Here is a 24,556-nt window from a genome sequence, read left to right on the forward strand (position 1 = left end):
AGAAGGAAACCTGTCGCAAAACTACTGTACCACGTAAGCATTTTTTTACCTTGCGAAAATGGAAAAAAAAATGTTTTTAAGTTCTACAATCGCTAAATGTAATCTACATACGCAGCTTTTTTTTAATGATTGCTCTTTGCTGCTTTAACAAGCAGCGCTATTTTTTTTTTTTTTTTTTTTTTTTTTTGCGGCGTTCATCTGAGGAACCACCTAAAGAAGTTAGTGCGGTGCCATGTGTCATCGGCGCCACTCCTTTCTGCAATGACCCGGGTCCTTCGGAGTAACAAAAGGGGTTTCCGGCAAAGGACTTTACTTTTGCCCGTGTGTCAGGGGTATAAGAGAACTTAGATAAAATTGCCGTTGCCTGTCCTTGCTACATAGCATACCAGGTTTGTCGAAGCGGGCGGTTGGCTATCCCGTTTCAGTAGCCGGGCTGGAAGCCTGCGACTAGATTGAGTCGCAAGCAATCACGCAGCAGATCACGTGCTTAAGGCGGCTGATTTAGGCGCATGTTCTTACAGGTTTTACCTTCTTGTTGTAGACCACGTGATATAAAAAACGAGAGTATCCTTTCGCTTCTTGTGTACACAGTTCCTGTGCAACAAAACAAAAAATAAGATAAGAAGAGGTAAGTTCAAAACTAACGCGGTAGGCATGCTTTACTAGAGAAAAACCAGAAAGAAATAAGAGGCAAAAAGAAGACACACAGGAACACTAACTATGTGAACAAGTTGGACCCCATACTGATGGGTATGAATATATAGAACAAATACTAGGCTTAATTTTATAGATTACCTATTCTTCTCTGCTCAGGTTAAATAAAAACTGCAGGACGTGCGTGTATGAATGTTGAAATGTCGTTTTCTGCAGTAGACGTTAATACAGTGATTACGATTTGCTTGATAGTTATGAAACCATTTTTTTAGAAACAAACAAATATGTGCACAGAACACCAGCTGCAGAAAAAGGAGGAAATCAATCAGCGCTTGAGATGCAAACAGAAGGAGTATTATAATATGCTGGCATACAATGTGGACAGACAATCACAGATCGAGCTGGTGCGTTGAGAAATCTCAGATTCATTTCCCTACCTTATCTTGTGCAAATGAAAAGAGGGGCCCTTTTGAGACCGTATTACGCAGGGACACTTTGATCCTGTTGAAATTACGTCGTGCGTAAAAGCTTTGCGTTCGCATCGCGCGCTTTATTCTCGCTTTGATATTCTCTTCTCAGCGTGTTTCATCCGAACATATGATGCTTGTGAAGCCGTCGTCGTCCTCCAAATTAAATACGAATAATTTTCCCCTTTTCTTTTCTTAAGGTCTTGTAAGAAGTTTCGACACGAAAGAAAGCATCTAGAGAGAAAACCTGACTTACCCTTTCAAAGCAACACTGAGTACTCCACTGTAGAGTAGGAATACAAACCATCCCCAACTGGCGACGACAACGAAACCATTGATAGTACTGCTTTTTCAGTGTTAAGTATGGCGAATGAAAGCTCTTTTCATGCAACGTCATCCAATATATTATTTTTGACTGTTTATTTCGTTCATCTGTTCTTCACGCGTGTAGTCATTACACCCTTCTGTGTGGCCAATCGTTGGCCTGATGGATGTTTTAAAACAACGACGGCAACGACAGTATTTCATCCGCGCTTTGCACCGTCAAGAACCACCATTGCAGCGGCACATGGTCATGGAATTTGGAGCCTCTGCGCGAGAGAAATAATCGGGCCGTTAGAAATGAGGTGCCTACGTCCAACAATGAAAATGAAGCAAAAGCATAAGATGCCGCCTCACTAAACCATAGTGTCTGTCTTAAGCACAGTGGGTGGTTCCGATCTGTAAAAATTAACCCCGTGCGCATTGTCACCTCCATTAAGGATCCCTAGAACAATTGCGTCCTTATTTTGTTTCCGTCCGCGAAAGAAACACCAGGAAAACGCAACGATGAATAGGAAGCCTGATACTAGCACTAACAGTGGTAAATAATATTCCTATGAAATCACCATTAATGATTTATTAGTCAACTGTATGACTGATTGACTGGCTGATTGTAGTATCCATTATGTGGGAATTAAGAACGTAGATGTAGTATAGGACTTCACGAAAATTAAAACTTGTGCAGACTGATGGGTGACGCACGTCATCGTTCAGTTAGCCAACGTTAATCGAGATGCGTGTTTCTCGACACTTACTGTGAGTACGGCGAATTCTTGATTGCAAATCCGCTTCTAGAAATCTCTGGCGTTGGTCAAGTGTCATGTAAAGCGTTCATCATTCTTTCATCATTCATAGCCCGAAGTGCAAATTTTATATATTAGGGAATATAGAAGTGGAAGTTCCACGGAATATATGTAATAATAGCCAATGGGCGAAAAAATAATTCCTACAAACCTCGTACTTTACGCTCCGAAGAAACGAGTCCAAAGCAGTTCTTGTATAAAGACCAACAAACAAGGGCTCTCGGCAAGATTTGTTGCCTCCTTTTGCACGCGAATTCACGGAGGACTGAGCGTCTTGAGCAAAGCGCGAGCTGTGCCACCGAGCAGTGTAACGTTGCGCTCTGCGTGGTCGCTATGGAAATCCTTCGAGCAGGGGTTGCCTCGGCAGCGCACCGCACCGTCAGCGGAGAGTGGAAGCATTCAGATTCAGCTCAGTTTTGCGCCACAGCGAACGCCTCCGAGACGACAACACGGCGCTTGCAGCACCGTGTCGGGCCACCGCTTTGTAGCGTGTATACAAGACGTCGCACAAAGGACGCAGGGAGGCGAAAAGCGCGGTTACCTGTGCGTACAGAATGTGGCGCTCTTTCGCAGCAGAAATGCGGCGGAGCAGAAAAGAAGCTGGCTAGAGACGCGCAGGTCTTCGTTGCGTGCGTTCACTTCGTTGCGTGCGTTGCTCCAGCCTGCCCGCGCCCAGCTCGCCCGGCCGCACTTCGCCATCGCCTTGGGACCCACAGCCTTGCAGCCGGACAGCGTAAATACAAGCGGGCCTCATTTCCGCACAGTTTCGCGAAGGCCGACTCGCCGTGTTGTGCGGTGAAGCCGCACACAGTGGGCCTCTTTGTGAGTCAAATTTCATCTGCCGCCAAACGCGGCGCCCCGAGGGGAGATGACAACGGGGAAGCGCGCGGCGGGTCGACGCCGAACACCGTCGTCGCCGCCGACGCAGCCGCAGTTGAACGTGGTCGCGGTGCTGCCTTGCGGAACGCACCAAACCGGGCAGCGAATTTCCGCTGGCGGCGCACTTTGCATCACAAAGGAGCAATCTCTTGTCTTTGCTCCAGTTGCCGGCGGCTGAGGCTTAGCCTTTTTTTGCGCCGCACGTGACAACCGCTGCAACCGCAAGCTCGGAGGCGGGGAAACGGCGAAGCGGACGCAAGCATTAACGTCAACTCTGCGTGACAGCGGGCGACGGCACCGCAGTGTGGCTCCGACGGTGGCTCCCGGGACGTGCCCGGGTACGCGAGCGACGCTGCGCAATCGCGCCTGTCCGCGGTGCGCGCGCGACTCGCCGTCCTGCCGGGGTCGCTGTTTACATACGAAAGGCAAATGTCGGCGATGACGTGCGACAAAACGCCTTTTCTTTCCCTCGCTTACGCTGGTCGTGATTCGCGGAGCACGCGGAAATATTAGTCATCTTCACCAAGCCACCTCCTTACCGCACTGTCGAGGCTTCCAACCGAGTTCATCGTTTTGTAGGCCTGACTGCCGGAGAATGTTGATACACTGACTATAAATATCGAGTCAGGCTGCAAACAAAGCTCTTTCGGCGCGCCGCTTTGAATGCTGACAAAATGTGTTCGTCATCTCCTCTGTATTTTCTGGCATCACCTTTGCAAAGTCGGGCGAAGGGTATACGCAGTTGTCCGGAAGCGTCGGTGAGTCCTGTTTCATCACCGTCACCATCCAACAGAGTGTTGCAAGCGTTCGAAGGTGACCGAGAAAATACGTATATCATACTGACAATGTGAAGTGACGTGTTCTATATGCTCCAAGTGATACGATACAACAGGAGACATTCTACGCCTATCTTCTCAACGAACTCTGCTCGCTATACTTAGTGGACAAGAATGCTACGCGTTTTGACAAATCTGACGGCACAACAAATATATTTTGTGCCCCTTCTTCAATCAACTATTTTTATGTACAATTTGGTTGCGCTTTTGTTTGTCATTGTCTAAGCACTAAGCTGTGCCACGGTAAGCGCAGCTTTGGGAGTTGTGCAACTAGTCTGATAAACTGTTACGTCGGCATTCCGGGTCAGCACTAAGACAAAACACGCAGGCTGACCAGTACACTGACAGTATTGTAGAGGAGGACTGGATTCAAATTTATAACCCAATTGTCTTAGCACAATAGGAAATATAAAGGAACTCAATTTGGCTAATGAAATCCCTATCTTGTAGTCTTTTTTATCAACCAATAACATCTTAAAATGAAAATCTACAATATTTATAGAGAGTACATACGGACCTGACTACTGAACGCGCTTTTGCAAAGCTGACTCTGTACGAAAAAAGCGTGCGCGAAAGCTTGCGGCTAATGTGCACAGAATGCAAAGTAAGAAGTCGGAGATTGTGCATGACACAAGGACAGCCCCGTGCACGACTGGTATTTTCTTTTATATTAGAAACCGCTTTTCCTACGTAACTACCGGAACAGCTGTGCGAGAAAAAAAAAAAGCCATGAGCAATGGCCGACGTAGGGAGACTAACTTTTCTTTTTATCACTACCTAACGCAACCAAAAAAGGAATAAGCAGTATAAGTTACAGTTTTGTACTTTGAGAACCACACTCATTACGAAAGTACCGTCGCCTCTTTTGCTCTTGCTAGCAGAAAATCAGTTTATTTTGTGCACCGCCTGAAGGGGCATGCTTCAGGGTGGGGCTGTAAGGTCGAAAAACTTTCAGCAAAGTTTAGCGAAGCAGCCTTTATTTCGCAATGCACGTTCGATGGAATTCCTCTTGAACCTTAGTCAAAAAAGCGTTTCGCCACTGTTTCTTCTAGCGGGAGATAAAAGAAACGAGCCTAGTTATTTGTGCAGCGGACGCAGACTATACGGCTCGGTGGTTTTCGCTCGCATCTTGTTTTAAAAGAAACCAAGTGCTTTTATATATCGAGCGTGACAGCATTCCAACGACAACGTAACAAAAGTATATGGCCACAATCTTATTTCTTTTTGTTCTGTGTTCTTGAACTGAGAGATTATTAAATAGAAGAAAATAGAATACCGTTTCCGAGAGATTCTAAAAATTTCGCAACCGATAAAGTCGCCTCCTGCGACACTCCGCCCATTCTTTTATTTTCCGCAACGCACGCTCCTGCAGTGTCGTTAAGATAAGCCAGTTGCAGGGATACACTGGCGGTTACTGTGTCTTCTAAAACATACTCGTTCACCGCGCCGCGCACTAAGCAGCCAACAGCTGAGTTTCGCGCGACGTCTGCGTTAGTTTTAGATTTCCGCAGTTTCCTTCCTTGGAAAGATGCCCCCCTCCCGGACACTTGTAGTTTTAATCCAAACATGCCTCACGCCATCGTGAGTAGTCGACATATTTCGGGTTTCTTATCGCAGTATAAAAAATTCCCAGCGTTCGGCTCTTCGTTTTACTAAAAGGGTTATAATAGTGTTCGTTCACAGGTGCGCCAAGGGCAGCGCTGGAGTCTTTTGGGAAGCTACCTCAGTTAAAAGTTGTTTGGAATGCTATTTAGATTCTGAGCCCCGTTTCCATAATTAATTTCAACGTTTGACGCCTTCCTGCAGTAATAACTGTTCTGGATATTTTTTTGCGTGCAGTAATGCATTAAACCATCCGTCTTTATATTCAAGCGCCAGATTTGCATCATTCTATAGGCGGGAGTTCACCTTCAAGCTTCGCCATAACATGTCCCTCAAGCACGTAAACTCTGTCGTCGCTGGCGAAGCTTTTCGCAATGTGTAATCCTCCCTACTCTTGAACGTGCCGACGTGCACGCAAATGGGAAATTCACCAAGGTTTAAGCAGCTAGGTGTCACCAGCTGCAAGTCGTCATTTTTGCAAGACGTTTGCAGCTGGGAGCGCAGATCCAGCCCTGAGTCTTAACTCACTGCAATATGGGTGAAATGACTGTGCCGGCAAAGTCATGTCGAAAATCTAGGCTTTTTGATAAAATCCAGGAAATCCCAACGAAACCCGGGACGGCTTTTAACGCAAAATGGGCGTCGTAGTGAGGATTGTGACGTGAAAATATCTGCGTTCATGTTTTGCGAGATAGCAATGCAGGCCACGCTATGTTGGAAACCTTATCGCAGGAGCGAATGCAATCGAAAATAAAATTTAAAAAAGCAGAAGAAGGCTTCAGCAGTGATAAAACTTAAGAAGAAGAGGAGAATGAAACATCGGAGCACTGCCGGCCACACCAACTTAAACATCGTTTGAATAGAGCATCTTCAGACACGAAGTGAAAGAAAATAAGTCAACAGTAACAACAGCAAATAGCGGTTTTTCTATATCAGGGTTTTCCACTTACGGCGAAAGCACTCACATTTTTTTTATATTGTCATGACATTGTAGATTATCAATCTAGGCGCGGCAAACGCAAGGCGTACACAACCCCGCAGGAACTACTAAGCTCTGTCGCTGTATCGTCTATAGCTGAATAGTTGGAGAACACTGCCGCTGGGGGCATGAGTTCAATTCCCTGGTGGTGGTGGTGCCAATGTTTTGTTTCATGGTGTGGGCGGAGCCTACCAAATTTTGTTGAATTCTCAATTAAATCCACGTCAATTTATGCTAAACTCCACGACAATGCCATGCTGTGCGAAACCGGCCCTGTCGAGACCTCACGGCATTTGGCCTGTGGCCACAGTTTACATATCATTTTGTCTTTGGCTGATAAAGTTCTGCCTGATTAACTGAAACTGATTAAAGTAAGACGACCTAACTGCATTTTTGACTCAGAATGCCCAGCTTACCATTACTGTAGGCGCAGACGCAACTCAAGCAAAACGCCACGACTGATCGGGCTACTTAAAGCAAAGCAGGCCAAGCCAAAGCGCGGGTCTTGTTCGACCGCTGGCTGGGGCCGGCGTACGGCCGAGGCGCGGAGCGCTCATTTCACTTATCGCACGCGCGCACCGCAATTAGCCAGACGCGGGCGTGGCCCACGACTCTGGGCGTGACAGGAAGTTATTTTGCTGAGAGCCCGAACCGCTGGCGTCGCGCCCAGCGCGCTTGTGCACCGTTTTTCTCTTACGAACTTTACACTTGTTTCGTCCCCGCCTTCTCTGGCACACTCTCTCACCCCGGCAGTCGCCGGGCGCACGCTTAAAGGCCACCAGCGGTAGGTGCATTCTTCAAAAAACTCTCGCATCCCATTTCGACGAGCACCCGATTTAAATCCGAAGGAGCAAAATACTGAGCAGGAACGAGTAAAGCACGCTTGTCCCAGAAACTCTGCTGACGAACAGACGTGCCTAATTTAATGCTGGGATGCACGGTATAGCGCGACGCGATTACAACAGTGTTGGATTTGAGGGTTCACGCGAGAAATTCGACCGGCGAGCCGATAAGATGTTGCGCCAGAGGCCAAATGATGCTGCATTCACATCTTGAACACACAGTTTTAGTCTCGCAGAATGTGCGGGGCATTCAGAACAGTATAGCTAGCGTAACTAGCTACGCTACTAGCTTTGCAAGTAATGTCCGCCTCTTTGAGTAGACCAGATCATGCATGGACCAGAATTGTGCTATCTGCCACAGGCAACCTTTAAACATTTTTGAAAGCGTTCGCTGAAAAACTCAGTATGTGCAGAATGCCGAGAAACAAAAACCTGGTAAAAGCTTGACGGGCCCCCATCCCCATAATTACTCCTGCGTTTCACTCCGTGCATCTCGAGAGCGTCGTCCTTTAATGTAATCGCCAGAAAAGCCGCCCTCATTTGACACACCGAAGAGGCAAACACGTGGAGCGCACCTCCGATGCATTTTTGGTAGAATGGTGTAGAGGAGCGTTGATTGTGCTCCGGACTGTAATAATTGTGCTGTTTCCACAACCTATAGGCGTACCACGGGGCGCCTACTTTTCAAAAAATTACGTTTCGCATAATCAACGGGATTGCAGCAGTGCTAGCGAGCTGGCCAAGGTGACCCCCGAAAATACGTCAAAAATATGCTACGCTCCGAGAATGGCACTTTACCACCGTTCGGTTAGGCCTGGACAGATTATTCTGAACGCAAATCGATCTTCACCACAGTGTACACATATCGCGACGTTCAGCGCGTCATCATTAAGAAGCGCCGTGCGGGACGAGCAAACAAGACGACGCGCACGGCGAGGCGGAAGAGGACGCAAGCCCGCAGATTCCGTGCCGCGTCGGCCCTCCCACTCCTCGAGGAAACACCATGAAATGAAAAGAAAATATTCACTTGTACATTTGGCTTCTAAAGCTTTCCTGCAAGGCGGTGCTCGGGAGGAGCAACTGCCTGCGAGTCGCGCAAGGCTGGCTGCAGCCAGCAACATCCTTCTCCTCCTTATGAAAGAAGCGTACTAGTGACGCCACAGGAGAAAGAAAAAAGAAGACAATGATTGGCAAGTGGTAGACATTTCGTACCAATGGGGAACGAATTTCAAGGCTGTGAGCCGTTCAGGGCGTCAAAGGGCATCGCCCGTAGATATAGGTCTGCCACCAATATTGCGTTCCTCGCCGTCACCCTTGCTGAGGGAGCTCTAGGAAAGCGCCGAACAATCGAGAGTGGCTCGCGCGGTGGTTGGCGACCCAAGGAACCGGATCGCGGAAATGATACTGGCTTCTTTTCCGCGGCACGTCTCCGCCGGCGCTGGCCGTTGCGGCCCCATCGCACGATTTGCGTGCAGCACTCGAGGAGCACTTGTCCGAAAGCGGCCTTTCGCAACGGTCATTCCCGAGTAAGGTGTCGCAACCTAATGTGTGCTCCCAGGGTCAGAAAATAAATGCTCCGCTGAGTACGCGGTGCGCTCTTGTGTGCAGGATAAGCAGGACGCTTCTTGATACGGAATAAGACAAAAGAAATAGGGACGGAGAGACAGAGACAGTGGTATATTACGGTAATCTCCAACCGACCTAGATCAGTAGCACAACGCGGGCAGTGTATAACGAACCAGTGTCTAGGTTCGAATCGTCGTTCAAAAAAAGAAAGAAAGAAAGAAAGAAAGAAAGAAAGAAAGAAAAATAAGCACTTTATGAACCTGCAACAGAGTTTATACCATCGACCGAATCCCTGCATCTCATTATCCATGTTACCTCGACAGGCCTATAGTCAGCTCTTTAAAGGCTAATGTAAAAGGCTAATCTAAAACAGAAAATGAGAACAAATGGAAGAGGTACGAACCGATATAACTATGTTAGTTGTTTCGACCGTCGTTTCTCACCAAGATGCTATTCTGTAAGCACACTTTTTCCCGTACAACGTGGTGCTGCACGCAATCTCTGCGAAACCGCATCCCAAGTGCGGCTCGCCCCTCTCCGACTTCCAGCGGTGAGGCACGACCGAGTGGACAGCTGAAGCGCGTCGGGAGCCGTCCAGCGTCGTCGACGTGGGCCGGCATTGCGACAAGCGGGCCGTGACGGGGATAACTCCGAAGGGCTGCGTGAGGGGAAGGAGCAAGAAGAGCGGGCTGCCTGGCCGAATAATCCGGGACCGCTTTTCTCTTTCAATATACGTGCTAATCACGCGGATGGGACACGGCGGGATGCCCAAACGCGGCCGAGGAGGAGCGCGCAGCGCGAATGCAGCCTTCCCTGAGGGGATGCATTTCCTACCCGCTGAGTCCAGTCACTCCCGCCTCATAGGCAGGCGCCGCACACACGCTCGCGCACACGAGAACTCGCACGCGGGAAAACATGGCCGCCTGCCGGCCTCCAGTGCGGGGTAAGCCAGCGGACACCTCGTCGGGCTTCGGGTCAGCTCGCAACTCGAGCACACATGCACGCCCAGAGACATCGCGCCGCTGCTGATTTTGCTATTGCGCGAAGGACTGCTGCGCCCAGCAGTGCATTCACCGAGATCCGCCCCTTTCTGTTTTGTCGTCACGACCGTGCATCTCATGCGCTCTTTGGACAAGCGGATGGATATGGCGCGGACCTGCAAGCGTCAGAAACATACGCACCGCGGGATGACGACGACAAGATGCGGGTTTCGGTTCGCGGGACGCCGACAGGCTGCTTTTCCGAGGCAGACTAACTCGCCGTACATAAGGCATTCCTTAATGCCTTACGACGTCCTCCAGTCTTTTTCATCGTAGAACTAGCTAGCATACTCTTTCTGCGCAGAACGTTCCCACCATGGATTTCTTGAAAGAACCAAAGGAGAGGTAGCATAGCCTCGCTTTGGCGCAAACAGTGAACATCAAAATTTGTTGCTTCCTAACTATGGGCTATATTTAAATGGCTAATGTTAGCCGTCACATGAAGCGTCAACGTCGGAACTGCTGATACCATTAACGTGCTGTTTAGCAGGCAGCTTTCGTTGCTCCTTTCTGAGCATGAGCACGTGTTCTCATTTACAGCCGCTGTCCGTGGTACTGCATCGGGGTGGTGCTTTCAGATGCCACGATGCCTCGTGACAATCGTCGACAACTTTGTGTACAATCTCTCAGCTCCATCCTCCTCGTATACCACTTCCATTGGTATTTCGATAGCCCGAGGCTCAACGCACAGCAGCTGCTTCGACTTGGCGTTTGTGTCGGGTCGCTTCGCCACACGTGTTCAATGGTTTCTAGTCATTGAGACACATGGGAGTGATCATATCCCGAGGTACCTTAAGGTCAAAGCTTTGGCTAGATGTCCTTTGCCAAACACAATCCGTCGAATTGACTGGTCTGCGTCCAAAACTAGCATGAAACACGCGTGTCGCAAACATCTCTACTCTGTCCTACAGCAAGCGATCAAGAAAGTTGCGCACACTATGGTGTGCATGCTGACGTGCTCTTTAAGGTACTCGCAATATGACGTGGAGTTGCTGTGACTCCGTGTGATTCATCGGCATACCGGGCGAAGATATCGACGCACAAAGTCCATCCGTGATCTAAGAACAGCCAGGTGCACGCAAAAATCAATCGTCGCACTGATAAACTACATATATTATAGAGTCTAAACGATGAGCGAAATTTTATGAATTGTTAGGCCCCTGCAAACCTCTTTTTTATATGTGGAGAACCGTGCGAGGCCTACGTGTATTTTCCAAACAACGCCATCCATTCAAAGCCCTGGCGCTTTTGCAACGTCGACAGGATATCAAGGTAGCGGAATATTTCTGTAAAACGACTGCGGCTCAATCAACTTGCACTGGCTTCATTGCTACTAATAGCATGCAACATTCACTGGATTCACGCACGGGCCTGCCTTTCACCACTGAGAAGTTCGGTACGGCTCCTGTCCCGTGTAATCAGTCGTCGTCACCTGGACCAGATGACAGTCGGACAGAATTTTGTGTCACCTCGGTAAGCGGACACGAAATGCGCTGCTGTATATATTCAACGAGTCCTAACATGATGGAAACGCTCCTCGAACCTGGCAAGTCTTCGCTAGAGCTCATGTCCTACCGCCCAATCGCGCTGGCTAGCTGTGTAGGGAAGCTGATGGAGTGAATGATCCTTGCCAGCCTGGAGTGGTACCTGAAACGCTACAAGGTTTATCTAAATGCTATAGCTGGTTTTCGACGTCTTCATTGCTCCATTGATAATGGCATCGATCTGGTCACGTTCAACATCGAAATATATGTAAACGGTTGTAAACGAAGTTCCCCCGGTCAAGCAACCTAGTTGAACGACTGTGACACCCTTGCGTTCCTTTATGAGTGAGCGAGTGTATGTTTTTTTTTCTTTTTTTTCTCTCTCTCTCTTTGCGTGTGCTTTTATTTTTTATCGTTCTCTCTCCCCCTACCCCTTTCTAAGTACAGGGCAGCTAACCGGATATTTATCTTCCGGTTAAGCTCCTCACCTTTCGCATCTTATCTCTCTCTGTCTTTTTTATCAAGTCAACAGCCCCAGATTGCTGCCGTAGATAGCATCGTAACTGCAAAACAGGCAAGAATACTTTCATTAAAAATATTAAAGGAGCAGTGATAGCTCCTTCATTCAGGTGTTACCAACCCTCTATAGAGTCATATTACGTTATACGAGTCTGAAATATAAAAATGGTTGCTTTCAATGCCAATCGTTCATGCTGCTTATAAAAACAACTGCAGCGCAGGAAGCACGCCTGTACTAATATCCATGCGAGTATCAAAGGAACGGGTCCAACTGTGCTTTAGTGAGCAGTTAACAAAAAGAAAGACTCGGAGCCATGAAAGGCCCTTCCATTAAAATTTGCAGTCCCACTTCTCACATTCCGCGCGCCGTCCGAAACTTCTGCAATAATCCTCACAAAATGAACACTTGACATTAGCTGCGCCGTTTGAGACGCCGAACCTCGGTCAAATTGTACATGTCGATTTGCGTCGTTACTTTATTGCTGAGAAAAAAAGAAGAGAAAAAGAACATAAGAACCACTCTGCTCAGAGAGTACGGCACCAGCCCTTTAGTTACCTCTCTTCCCACGCGGCGATGAAGTGAAAAGCAGAGAAGACAAAACAAAGCACTGCTAACGTGCTTTCTCCGCCACAATCTTTTCCTCCCACGTACAGAATGAATAACATCGTAAAATCTTGCTTGAGCTCTTTGTAAATTTTTGGGTCGGTCAAATTACCCGCTTTCAACACCAGCATCGTTCTCGTGCCCGCATACAGGGGGCGCTCGCCCGGACAGCGACGCCACGTGGATTCGAGCCAAGCCAGTGCGTGGGCTTCGCGCTAGCTCCTGTTCGGACGCGATAAGGAAAGCCAGAGAAGCAGCGAGCCGCTGCGGACAAAACGTGATCGGACCGGCACTCGGCTGCTCCCGCGTCTTCCATCGCCGAGCCGCGGGTGAGATGTAAGAGCAGAAAGGTTCGTCCCCAGCCCGCACGCGTCCTAAGGTTTCATTTTTTTATTCCTCGCCCTTTCATTCCCCTGTCTGAGACCTTAAGGTTGTCTTACTGCGTCTGCACTCGTTCTCGATAGAACAGTGCAGCAGTGTGGAAGTCAGATGCGGGGGACCTTATATAATACCGCGCCTCTATATAATTTCTGCTCCACACCTAGATGCAGATTCTCGAAGCGTTTTCGTTCGTCATAAATGCTTATCGTTTGCAGAAAAGCTAGTGAGCATCGCGTTCGCTATAAGGATTTGCTGATGTGCGTTCTTGAGCTGTTTTCGCGGTTCGTAAGGACTGTAGTGAACCCAGCCCCTGCATGGTTTTAGGAGTACACGGCACAGTGACACGACCTCGCTTCAAAAAAAAAAAAAAAAAAAGAAAAAAAAATTGAAAAGAAGAACGAGAGGAAAGGGAGAGAGAAAGGCGGCCGTTCTCGGCTATCTCGCATCGATCCCGCAGGCTTTCCCCTCCAGGGTCCCGCTTCGCTAAAGCTCGCCCCTTTTTGCGTCACATTGCAAGCGGTGCCGGAGCAGATAACGTGTAGGATGGTTGACGTCTGCTTTTCAAACCAGAACTGAAAAAGAAAGGAGCAAGATCGGAGAGCGAGGAAGAGGCCGGAGAAAGTTGTCAGCCAAGATATTGCCGACACTCGCCTTACTTGGTTTACATTTCGCCCTGTCGATTCAACGTTCGTCCCCCCTTTCGCTTCACGGGGACCTTTGCTTCTTCGCTCACGCCGCTTTGTTTGAGAGCAGAATTCTGACAGATGGCGGTGGAACATAATTCTTAGAAAACAGATTTAACAAACAAAACTAGCGCTAATGCTCCAACCACCCTCTGAAAACGCGAGAGATTCTGTGCGCGGGAAGGTGCATGTCACGATAGACGCATGACTCGCAAAGGCCACAAATGCACTAAAGGAAAAACTCCTGCGGCAGAAATGTGCCGTTGCTAACAGTATACGTACAAACTATTCTGCGTCCTTTCAGTCACGTGACAGCTTTGCTAGTCGAACACTTTCTCCCGTGCTGCCAGTGATGATTCCGGGTGCATAAGGAAGATGGCCATAGTTCCGCGTTCAGCTTGCCCAAATGACCAGGTAAGAGTGCACATTTCATTGGCCCACTAGCTCCACAGCACACACGGACACCCAGAAGAAGTGAAGTGACTGGAACGCACTCGTTACGCACCTGCCCATCAACAACAATACGAAAGGTAATGTGACAGCCACCAACACCATAGGCAAAGCACTGACCCCTCTCAGCTGCAAATGAGTCTCATTGGTACCAGACCTTATCCAAGTTGAGGTTGCGATCAACTATGGCCAAAAATTGTGATTTTAGAGAATGAGGGGTAGGACAGGAATATCTCACGCACGCAAGTTTTCGGTACGCGTTGACATTATTGACTCATAACTGAGGAGCTAGTGAACGACAAATATCATTGAGGCTTCCTACTTCGTTCGCTTAACTTTGCGCCTAATTCACTGTGAGGTCTCCCATAAAGGGAAATAATTTCACCAGACCCGCGTGTGTCACTCTTCGCCTGCGCGTGAGCCGGCGCCTCAGAATGGGCGCAGCTCATCAAGGGCACGTGAAGGTGCGTCTTGATAGCCAGGGGTCCGAATGTCAGTATCCGCGCTGTGCAGCCAAATGGGGACGACCCTCGGATGTACAAGAGGCAAAAAACTGCATGGGGTGTCCCTCGGTCAAGTGACCGCGAGCGAGCCCAGGGCGCGTGTCTGTCAGATAATTGCTTTGTCTTTTGAGGAGCGCGCGCCGCCGTAGTCGGCGACCACGTTGAGCCGTGGACCATCGCGATGAGCGCGGCCGCTTGATTAGCTGGGCCCCGTAATGAATACAAAGCACGCGCACGCGAACAGCAGCCGGATACGGGGGGAGAGACGCCGGCACGATGCTGTAGCGCTCGCCCCAGGAGGCGGGATTACTCTGGTGCAACTTTTAATCTCCGGCCCGCTAAGATGGGCTGCGGAGGCACGGACTTATCCCCGCGCGCCTGTGCCTCCACGCGGTAAGCAGCGACTTGACAAACTGCCCTGCTCGGAAAGCCATGACCGAGGCCCGACCAATCAGGGCGACGGATCAAGGTATCCACCGCTTTCCCTGTTGCTGCAACGAGGTTCCTATTAAAGGGACGGTCTAGATATATATATCTCATGCGGAAACGCATCAAGAACTGTGCACCACGACAGCGAGGGAGAAAGAAAGAGAGATAGATAAAAATGATGATGTGCTGCTTCGCCTGAAGACACCCTGGCAAGTCAGGAGCCGGCATTAGGTAGCAAATGTTCAAAAAAACATGGCGTCCATAACGATGCGAGAGATCCAAATGCGAAAGAAAAGATACGTTTTGCTATCTACATGCCGTACTCAGGGCGGTATCCATGAATTATTTTCGGGAGAGGTGTTGCGGGGATAGCGGCAGTCATTTTAAAATATTCACCTATTTATGCGCGTGAATCAAGCAGATGGATTTCATGTAATAGTATAAACATATACTTTGACATATCTATACACATATAGTGACATATATGTAAGTTTTGCCAAACAGTATCAGTATATCGTTGAAGCGATAATTTCGGGGGGTGTCGGAACCACATATGCTCTAGTTACGGCCTTGGTCGTACCTGTGTACGTCAAAATCATATATTTAAGGTGCTTTGGTACGTCCCCGCTTATCTTCGTCAGCTTAACCTCCGAATGGGACTGTGCGTACGAAGGCGTGCAACCTGTCGCGACATTTCACAAGCTTATGACGCGTTTATGAACACGGTAGTGATTCGGTGCTAAAAAATAGGCCCGCAAAAGTAGACAAACCCGCCCATGTTTGCAAAACGGCTGTTGCTTAACGGCGGCTCAATATCTCGTGGTTCCCACCGCCAACTCGGACGGCTCAATGTTTATAACTCCACTTATTTAAAGGAGCTCGCACTGGGTTGCGTCTGACTGCAGCATCATTCCCGTGATTGCTGCAGTTGTGATTTTGTCATTTGTCGTCCAGAATTTTCGGTGTCATATGTTTATCACATATGTTTGTGCGCATTCCTCAGCCTACGCATTGAGCCCTTTGTGCAACTCCTTGCTCTATTGGAATTCATGAGGCGGCATGAGAGTATTTCTGGCCCAATAAATACCATTGCATCTGTAAGGGTCGACAGGATCTGACCATCAAGGGGATCATGCGCGACCCCTTCTCTAAGCACTTGCAACTCACACCGAAGTTATTCGGTACGAGTGCTTGATGTCGATGTCACTGCAACGACATCAAGCAGCGGACACCTACCACGTGAATCGGGGTAGTGCAGCAATTTCCCTGCCTTTGGAGACCGGGTTTCTTGCCGTTAGAAGCTTCGGAGTCTTAATGGTGTTGGAGCACGCGACGTGATTTTGGCTAGGACGTTTGTTATCCACCATATCGGTAGAACGCGTGCGGCTCTGCAGGATGAATATGGACTCCGTAAAGGGAAATAACATGCCTCTGTGTAACTCGACAGAAGAACATCGCCAATACTAGCTTCTTCATACAGACATTTATAGTCTGGTCCACGTACAGTGCCTTAATGGAGCTTTTACAAGAACGCCTTAAGCGCAAATAATTCTCGCAAAGCGGGCAGTTTCCTCGCGTTTTGTCCAATGGCATCACGATATCGTCATCTGAAAGTAGACCACTGTCAAGACCGACACAAGTTACCAACATCTCCAATATCGCCGAAATAAACAAGTCCGGCAAGCAGCACGACGCATGGCGCTGAGACCCCTGGCGCAAGCGGAGGGGCACAGTAACTACTTGGGCAGGCGCTGCTGCGCACGCACACGCACGCAGGCACACACTGGCGACCCTTCGTGATCGGAGGCAGCGACGCAGACGGCAAGCAGAGAGAGCGCACCAGTGCCGTCCAGAAAAGGACGGCCGCGCTGCAGCCGCCTGATATACGGCGCCTGGGCCGCCGTCTTCATACAAAGCAGCCTGTCCATGGAAGGCGAGCCGCGCCCCGCCGCTCGTGCGTACGCCGTTTTGTCTTCCCCGCGAGCGAGCACGGCCGGAAGAAGAAGAAAAAACATCGGTAAAAAAAAGGAGAGAAAAGAAAACACAAAGGCCGAGCGCTGCTCCGTGCCTGTGCCATCTCGGTTCGATATGGGTCCGGCGCCGGTCGCTCGCGCGGCATACCAAGACGGCCGCGGCGACACTCCATCGAGAGCCGAGCACTGCGTGGAAAACCGAATTTCGCCGCCGCCGTTTTCGGAGCCGCCTTGCTGCCCCTTCGAGTCCCTCTCTTTATTCGAACGGCGCGCGCGCCATCCCGCCGACGAGAGCCGATATTGAATATGCACGGCGGGGGACACACACCGTCGCGCACGCACGGCACGACCGCCGCTCCCCCTGTCGGCGACCCTCTGCTTTCTTGCGTCGTCTGTATATCCTCCGGACCATATCGCAGCTGTCCTTTGTGCCGTTTTTCGTTCGTTTAGCCGATATCGGCAAGATTCCAGCGGCGTGACTCTTCGCACTTTGTAGCTCCCTTCAGGTTCCCCGCCGCCGTGGGGCGGTTCGTTTATGCCTATTCATGTCAGGATTCGCCGCACAGATTTACCCTGCCGAGGAGAAGGGCATTTAGGCGAGGCGTTCGCTCCGGGGAGAATGCGCTTGCGCTACAGAGGAGCGACATAGTATAAGAACATCCAGGGTGCGTTTGGTCGTGCATGTTATCGCGCTCTTCCCTGGACTGTACCTTTCTTTCCATTTTCTTTTCTTTTTCTTTTTGGACAGCAAGGAAACGTCGTTAAGTGTTTCAAGCGAAGAAGTGCGCGAGCGGTCTGCTTTTCTTCTCGTGACGCGAGCACAATCTGACGAAGGAAATACAGGGCATGCCAGTCACGTATACTAAGGACGTACGGGCGACGCCGTTCCAATCGAAGCTGATTGGAGAATCGAGCCGCACTCCATGTGTCCATAGTGGACCATTATAGAGACTAGTTTGTTTCCGAGCAATGTCATCACCGAGTTCTGGAAGGCAAAATACCCGCAGAGGCTCGTAACACCTGCGTCGATAGTGGTTCAGTAATCAGAAACTCTCGTATCTGTGCTACGTGGGCACTGGTGTTAATGGGCTTGGCACTCTTCAGATCTCTACACAAATTTGTAGCGAACGTGGCCTGAGGGGGGCAAAATTAAATTGAATTTATTCGCGCTGCGGTTCTCAACTAGGCACATTTGATGCGGCTATCGCTTTTACGCAGCTATTGCTTTGACGCAGCCAATTATTTGACGTTGCCTTGGTATTGACTAAACCCTCAGAATAAAATGCAGTTCGATAAAAAAATGTGTGGTTCGATTCTAACATAAGAGGTAAAAAAAGATAAATACTTGATAAATAGGATATGGCCAAGTTGATTGATTTGGCAAAAGTAAGCTATGACTTAACGACGTTTCAGAGGAAGCTTGCAGAACAAAAACTTAAGAGCGCGCGAAAGAACGTTTGCGCCGTGGAACTCAATGTATGCCGCTGCCAGCGCAGCCTCATTCAAGTCGTCACGCAACAATCTTATATCGGGAGAGGGCATTTGTCGATATACGAATATTAAACGGTGCGGGGAACCGTTCTTAACATTTCCGTGGGTCTGTTGCATGCCTAAAATTGAGGTTTCTGGAAGGCAATTTATGTATATAGCGAGAAGTAATTTCCGGCCTTACACGTGCTTTGGCGGTGGTGGCTCTGTGCTTCACCTAAGTATACCCCACAAAGAGGAATGACGTCATCGCGGGCAATATATCTCATTACGAAAACCACCAGGTACTCACCTCCCCTGTTTTCGCTATCGGCCGGCTTCACTTGAATTGGACGGTTCATCTGCAGGAGAAAAAAAGAAGAGACAAAGTAAGTAAGGAAATTACAGCCACTGGTTCTTTGTGTTTAATTTTGTTATAGGATTCAGCGGGCTTTCTTTGTGTTTTTGCATGAGAACTTGGCCACTATTGATGAACACTGTCTCTAGTGAACGGTTATGTCCGACAAGTTTTCACCATGGCACGACAGCATAATGTCCTCGTGCGAAAGCAAAACAAAAAAAAATAATAAATAAAAATCTTAGGACAATAATACAGATAGCTGATGGCCATGTCCCTCGTTTGTAGTCACTGCAGGTGGCCCGCACACAGCACAGTAAGTGATTCCATCGACTAGACCCTGGTCCACAGCCAGGGATCCAGCCGGAATACGGTACGGACGACTCAGACTATTATTATTATTATTATTATTATTATTATTATTATTATTATTATTATTATTATTATTATTATTATTATTATTATTATTATTATTATTATTATTATAGAATAAAGCGTTTCTCTTCCTCTCTGTTATGGAAGAAAATCACAACTGCCAAGAGTATTTAAATTTCCAGTCATGCACCCTCCTCCATAATTTCGCGCCGCCACTTAAAGCAATGTCGAAAGACTCTTGCGAATACCGAATGCATTGCGGTGGTAAGCTATTATTTAAGCTAAAAGCGCGAAAGTAAAACTTGGACACCAAGTTTAAAACCCAACACCAGCGTTTAAAATAGCATGTTTAGAAACTATTTAGTTTAACCAACTAGCCCAAACCTGCACCCTGTTTTGTACATCACCCGAAACTCGGAGTAGATGGCGAAAGCATGGTGACGTGTTGCGAAGTTCTCGTAATCTTCAAGACACACCTGGCGGCACGATGGAATAATCTCACCGTTTTCCCTGTGCCCGCCAACTTGCCCCACGACCTTCGCGTCCCGTGATATGGAAGAATATGACGTAACACCAGCTTGCGGCAAGAAATATTGTCAGCCATTACTGGGCCGCGGCATGTCCGTAACATGAAATGATTTGCCCGAGCAGAATTAGAACACGAAGCAACAGCATAGAGTCAATTGCGCTGCACTTGCGACCGAGTCGGAGCGACTCCCTCGTCCTCGTCTGTATGCCTCGCAGGCAGACGACGAAGACGAAGCGCTCGTACCCCAGTCACCGTCATCAGGAAGGAAACGAGACTTTCTGCTTCGAGGGCGCGCACACGACGACAGCAGACGGCCGCACCGATTTTTTTTGTCATGTGGAAGACGAAAAAAGCTCGGGCTTTCCTTAACTGCTTGGTCCCCTTCTCTTCCAGCACCGTGTGCAATGGTCCACTTGCGGTCCAGTCCCTCTCTCTCTCTCTCTCTTTCACCTCTCAAACGCTTTCTCTTTCATTTTCCTCGTACCTTTTTTTCTTGGCCCTAATATGGCGAATAACTCGCCCGCCACGTCTTCGGGGCTCTCAGCCGCCGGAAATAGAGCGTCGCTTCCGTTTCCGGAGTGTTGCGTCCCCGAGATAGCGGGAACGCGCGTTTGCTCTCTGTGCCGGTTTCTCGATTTTCTTTCATTCCTTTCTCTCAGCCACTTTCTTATAACGCGCCCCCTTTCAGCAAGTTTTTACTACTTTCTCCTTCCTTCATTCTCTGTCGCGCTAAAGCCATGCAGTGCAGCGAAAGCTTCAACTTCGTTCAGCCAATCAAGAACCAGAAGCGAAATTTACAGTGCTACGAACATGTAAGCAAGTCTCGTCGCTGGTCGGCGCCAGGGCGGTAGTCAGTCACGATGCCCAAAGAGGCGTCAGACAAATGGCTCGCCGCAATGAACATCCGACTTTGCGCGTCAAGAGTTTCGTGAATTCGACCTCTGCTAAGGCGATGAGAAGTCGAACTGCAGCAATGATGCACCGTTCTATTTAAACAGCTAAGCGGCGTTCCGTTGCGAGCACACTCACCGAGAGACGTGCACGATAATTTAATGCACGTTGCGGACGTGACGGCCAAGCTTATTCAGTATGCAAGTGATAAGAACAAGAAAGAAAACCGCCTGTCAGTGGGCGCGCACTGAAATTTTAGTTCAACGCAAACAGCGATCGATTTCTTTTCTCCCGTCCTGCTCAGAAAGTGCACTCAACACACCGAATGACGTGCGGTGGTCGTAATTTTCCGCACCCTCATCTTTACAGCTCTCCATCGGTGGTGCCACCTGCGATCGAAGAGTTTGTCGAAAGCGGTGAATTTTTAAAAGAAACAACTTCGGATGCTACAGCGGCTTCTCATTTTTATTTTGACTCATTCGCACCAAATGTCACTTGAAGTTACGGTGCGGTTCGCAATGAGGATGACGCTATTGCAGGCGACCGCTTCAAATATAAAGAGCTGTGTGCGCTGGGCCGATCGGCAGCACAAGTTTCTTCTCGTGGTTTATTTTAACAGGCCAATCCGCATTGATGTCCTTCGCTGAGGACGAATAGCTTCTAAACGAAAAAAATACTACAAGGCACGTAGACGCATAACATAAACATTACGGTGATTTCTGTGGCAACATCAACCGACTCCTTTGATATGACCTGCTTGGACTCAGCTTGTAAGCAGCTTGTCTGATTGTTGAGTTTGAACGTGCGCTCCGTTCTTTGCACTTCCTGTGACTGAAATTCTGGGCATAGAATAGCAAGAAGTTATCTTTTTACTGTAAAGTGTGGCTACAATGCGCATGCGCTTTTGAACATGTGCACACACGGACTCACTATAGTCCACGGGGCGTTATGGCGATGCCAAGGAAGTTCTCGTAGAAGAGGTATATACGAGCAGCGACTAAATGTCACGTAATGTACTGCGTAAAGAACAACCGATATGCCCTAATAATCATATTTATTTCAGTGCACGGGCCGTCGCCCTAGAGAAAACTGCGACGCCTTGTGCCGAAGCCTGCCGTACATTTGGTAAAGAACGCCTGCTTTAGCTTTCCAAGCTAAGCAAGCCCATCCACGACGAGCATACACGACGAGTTCATGCAGGAACACGAGGCACATATATGTCAATAACATCTAAAAGGCCAGCGGCTATAGTATTAAGGCACGTGGCAGCGATGCTCCAGACGACGAAGATGGTGGTGGTGGCGACGACCTTAAGGCCCACTCAAGGAGATTGGCCAAGAATTCGGGCGGGCTTTAGAGATGTGTTAGGACGTTCGCATACCAGCGCCTTACGAGCTGTCTATTCTTTGTCGGCGGTAGGGCTAGTGCGATGTCCGATATATTACGCTAGCATCTTGTTATAGCTTTCCAGCAAACCACGATCCTTACATATGATGCAGCCACCATAATGTACAGTTGACACAACGCGGCAGCGAATCGCGTGGCATAGCAGGCGAAAGCATTCGAGCGAACGAGCGAAGCACGCAGTGGCCTTTCCAGGTTTCCATGCAGACGCCATGCAACAACCCGTGCAAAAATAGAAGCGTCAACTCGCGCCCCATTTTAGACACTTGCGCGATGGAAGAAACTTTGATGTGCTCGTTTGAATAACCTTGAAGGGAATGTTGAAGCAATATAGAGCTTAAATGCAGAAACACGATCAAAATATGATGTTTAAATATATAATTTCGTAACTGAAGTTTGGTGGTCGGTGTCCGGTAAGTGGGCCCGTATTTGCAAAGCTTTCTGTTCATAAGTGTTGTCCGCCTTAAGCCGGCCTCCATCGCTGAGAATATGTCTCACATCGCAATCAGCTGGCACATTATCATGCGAATACTTCTAGCGTAAGAGTGTTTTAGAGAATCCGGACCGTGGAACGTCACTGCGCAAAACAAAACATGAAAAATACATACGTATGAACACAAAGTTTGCATCAGTTTTTTTTCTGCTTCTTTTGCCTCATAACGTTTAATATTCAAATGTAATTTTCATGAGGTCCCAGACTATAGGACTACCGCCAAAGTAAGATCCGATAAGACTGTAGTGTCCACATTTCATTCTGCAAGAGCTGGAGCTCCACCGACATGGAGACTTGTAAACAGACGCCTTCACACGAAAGAAAGCTAATGTGAATTTGAAATCTCGAGGTGGCCAGTGTGTCGCTGGCGAGACCCACAAAAGCAAACTGGAGCTAAATACTTTCGCAAGCCAAAGAGATTACTTGAGCCAGATCGTGTTTCGCAAACTGGCGCAAACACAGACATCCCGAGGAAGAAGGAGGCAGTCGCCAGCGTTCGCGGTGCCCAACCTCCGGGGAAAAATGCAGGTGTGCAGCCGAAGAATGCCACGCGCAAAGGGGGTCCAGCTTCCTATAGCGACGGCGCCGATCCGGCAGCAGCCAAGCGGCACAGAAGGAGATGCCAACAAACTTTCTCTCGCGAGTTTGGACATCGCAGGGCCGGCGAAGCTGTGTCTTGGCGGAGTCCTGGCTGCTGCGGAAAGAATCCTCAGCCGTACTACTTATTTATTTTCTCTCCGAAATCCCTGCGACGGCGAGCGCGCGGGAGGCAGCGGTGCGCACAGTGCGTTCACAGAGGGCGCGCAGTTCACGGTCCGCTACGCAGCGCTAATACCCAGTGCGCAGAATGAGAAGGGAGGGTCGACCGGTATAAGTTCCTCGCACGACGTCCAGCACGCTGGTATCTTGCTCTGGCCCAAGAACGCTCCCTCGGACTCGACTTTGCAATTAAACTCTCGGGCGTCGCAGACACCGGTGCAAACTGGCTGGGCCTTTGGCTCAGAGAGCGTGAAAGGAGAAGCCCGCTTTAATTCGGCGCCGCGTGCGTGCTCTGGCTTCGTTCTTCATTTTATTCCTTTTGTCTCCCGTTCAGCCGACGCGTTATACTCTCTGCAAGACAAGAGACAGCGCGAGCGGCCGTGCAATTAGAACGACCCGATGCACACGCGCCAGTGCGAAGGGGCAGCTCTCTTGGGGCGCAAACACGAGTTTAAGCCCTTTAATCGGTCGGACTGCGTTTGCCCCGGGGCACACACACAGAGCGGGGGAGTGAGACATCAGGCAGGAGAGAGCCCGGGGCTGTCCAGCTAAGCTGCCCCGGCCACTGCACACGAGCATCTTCTACAACGCGAGCTGATAAGCGGGCCAGCCGACCGGGCTAGCAAGTTTGCGCGTAGAGTGCGCGCCGTTATGAATGTTGACATGACGGCAGGGTCGAGCAGGCGAGGCACGCGCCGACTTTGCGACGAGCTTTGATTGGATAACGCGGCGGCCAATGGGAGCCTCGCCGCGGGCCATCGGACACACGACTTGCTCGCAGCCATGCCGGCGTTCTGTCTGCGGCTGTCGTGGCCGGTTAGCCCGGCGACAGCATTGCGTCTGGCGGCCGAAGTGGGCGCCCCAAGGAGGTCGGGTCTAGCAGCCTCTCTCGTAGAGCCCACGCGCGCAGTTTCAATCAGGCCTGGCCCTGCGCTCCGCGAAGGAATTAACGTGATGCCCAAAAAAACAAAGATGGAGAGGCGGCCGACGAAGGCGCTAATGGAATATGCCGCCGGCGACGACACATGCATTCTGCTTAGACGGCACATCGGCAAATGGAATGAACGCCGACCTCTCGGGGTTGAGTGGGATGGCAAGCGGGCCCTTGGTCCAAGTGCTACCCGCACCCGCGAACAGCGGAACTCGGTCGTGCGACGAGATGCTGCTTGCGGAGCATGATTGCCGCGCGCCGAGCGGGAAGCGACCGGAAAATGGAAGCCGGAAACGATGTTAGGCAAAGAAATGGATCGAGTCTTCACTAATTT

At 49.4% G+C, this 24,556-nt stretch overlaps 1 protein-coding gene across 3 annotated transcripts in view; it reads right to left on the minus strand.

The window, feature by feature from the left end:
- LOC119456489 (CUGBP Elav-like family member 4) overlaps window positions 1-24,556 on the minus strand; it is a 276,346-nt gene that overhangs the window by 149,442 nt on the left and 102,348 nt on the right. For all 3 annotated transcript variants that reach the window (XM_037718303.2, XM_037718301.2, XM_037718300.2), the window contains exon 2: window positions 18,796-18,844. In XM_037718303.2, the coding sequence (XP_037574231.1) occupies window positions 18,796-18,844 (49 nt within the window). The remainder of the gene's footprint in view (window positions 1-18,795; window positions 18,845-24,556) is intronic.

This window comes from Dermacentor silvarum, chromosome 6 (genome assembly GCF_013339745.2).
Source record: "Dermacentor silvarum isolate Dsil-2018 chromosome 6, BIME_Dsil_1.4, whole genome shotgun sequence".
Taxonomy (NCBI): Eukaryota; Metazoa; Arthropoda; class Arachnida; order Ixodida; family Ixodidae; genus Dermacentor; species Dermacentor silvarum.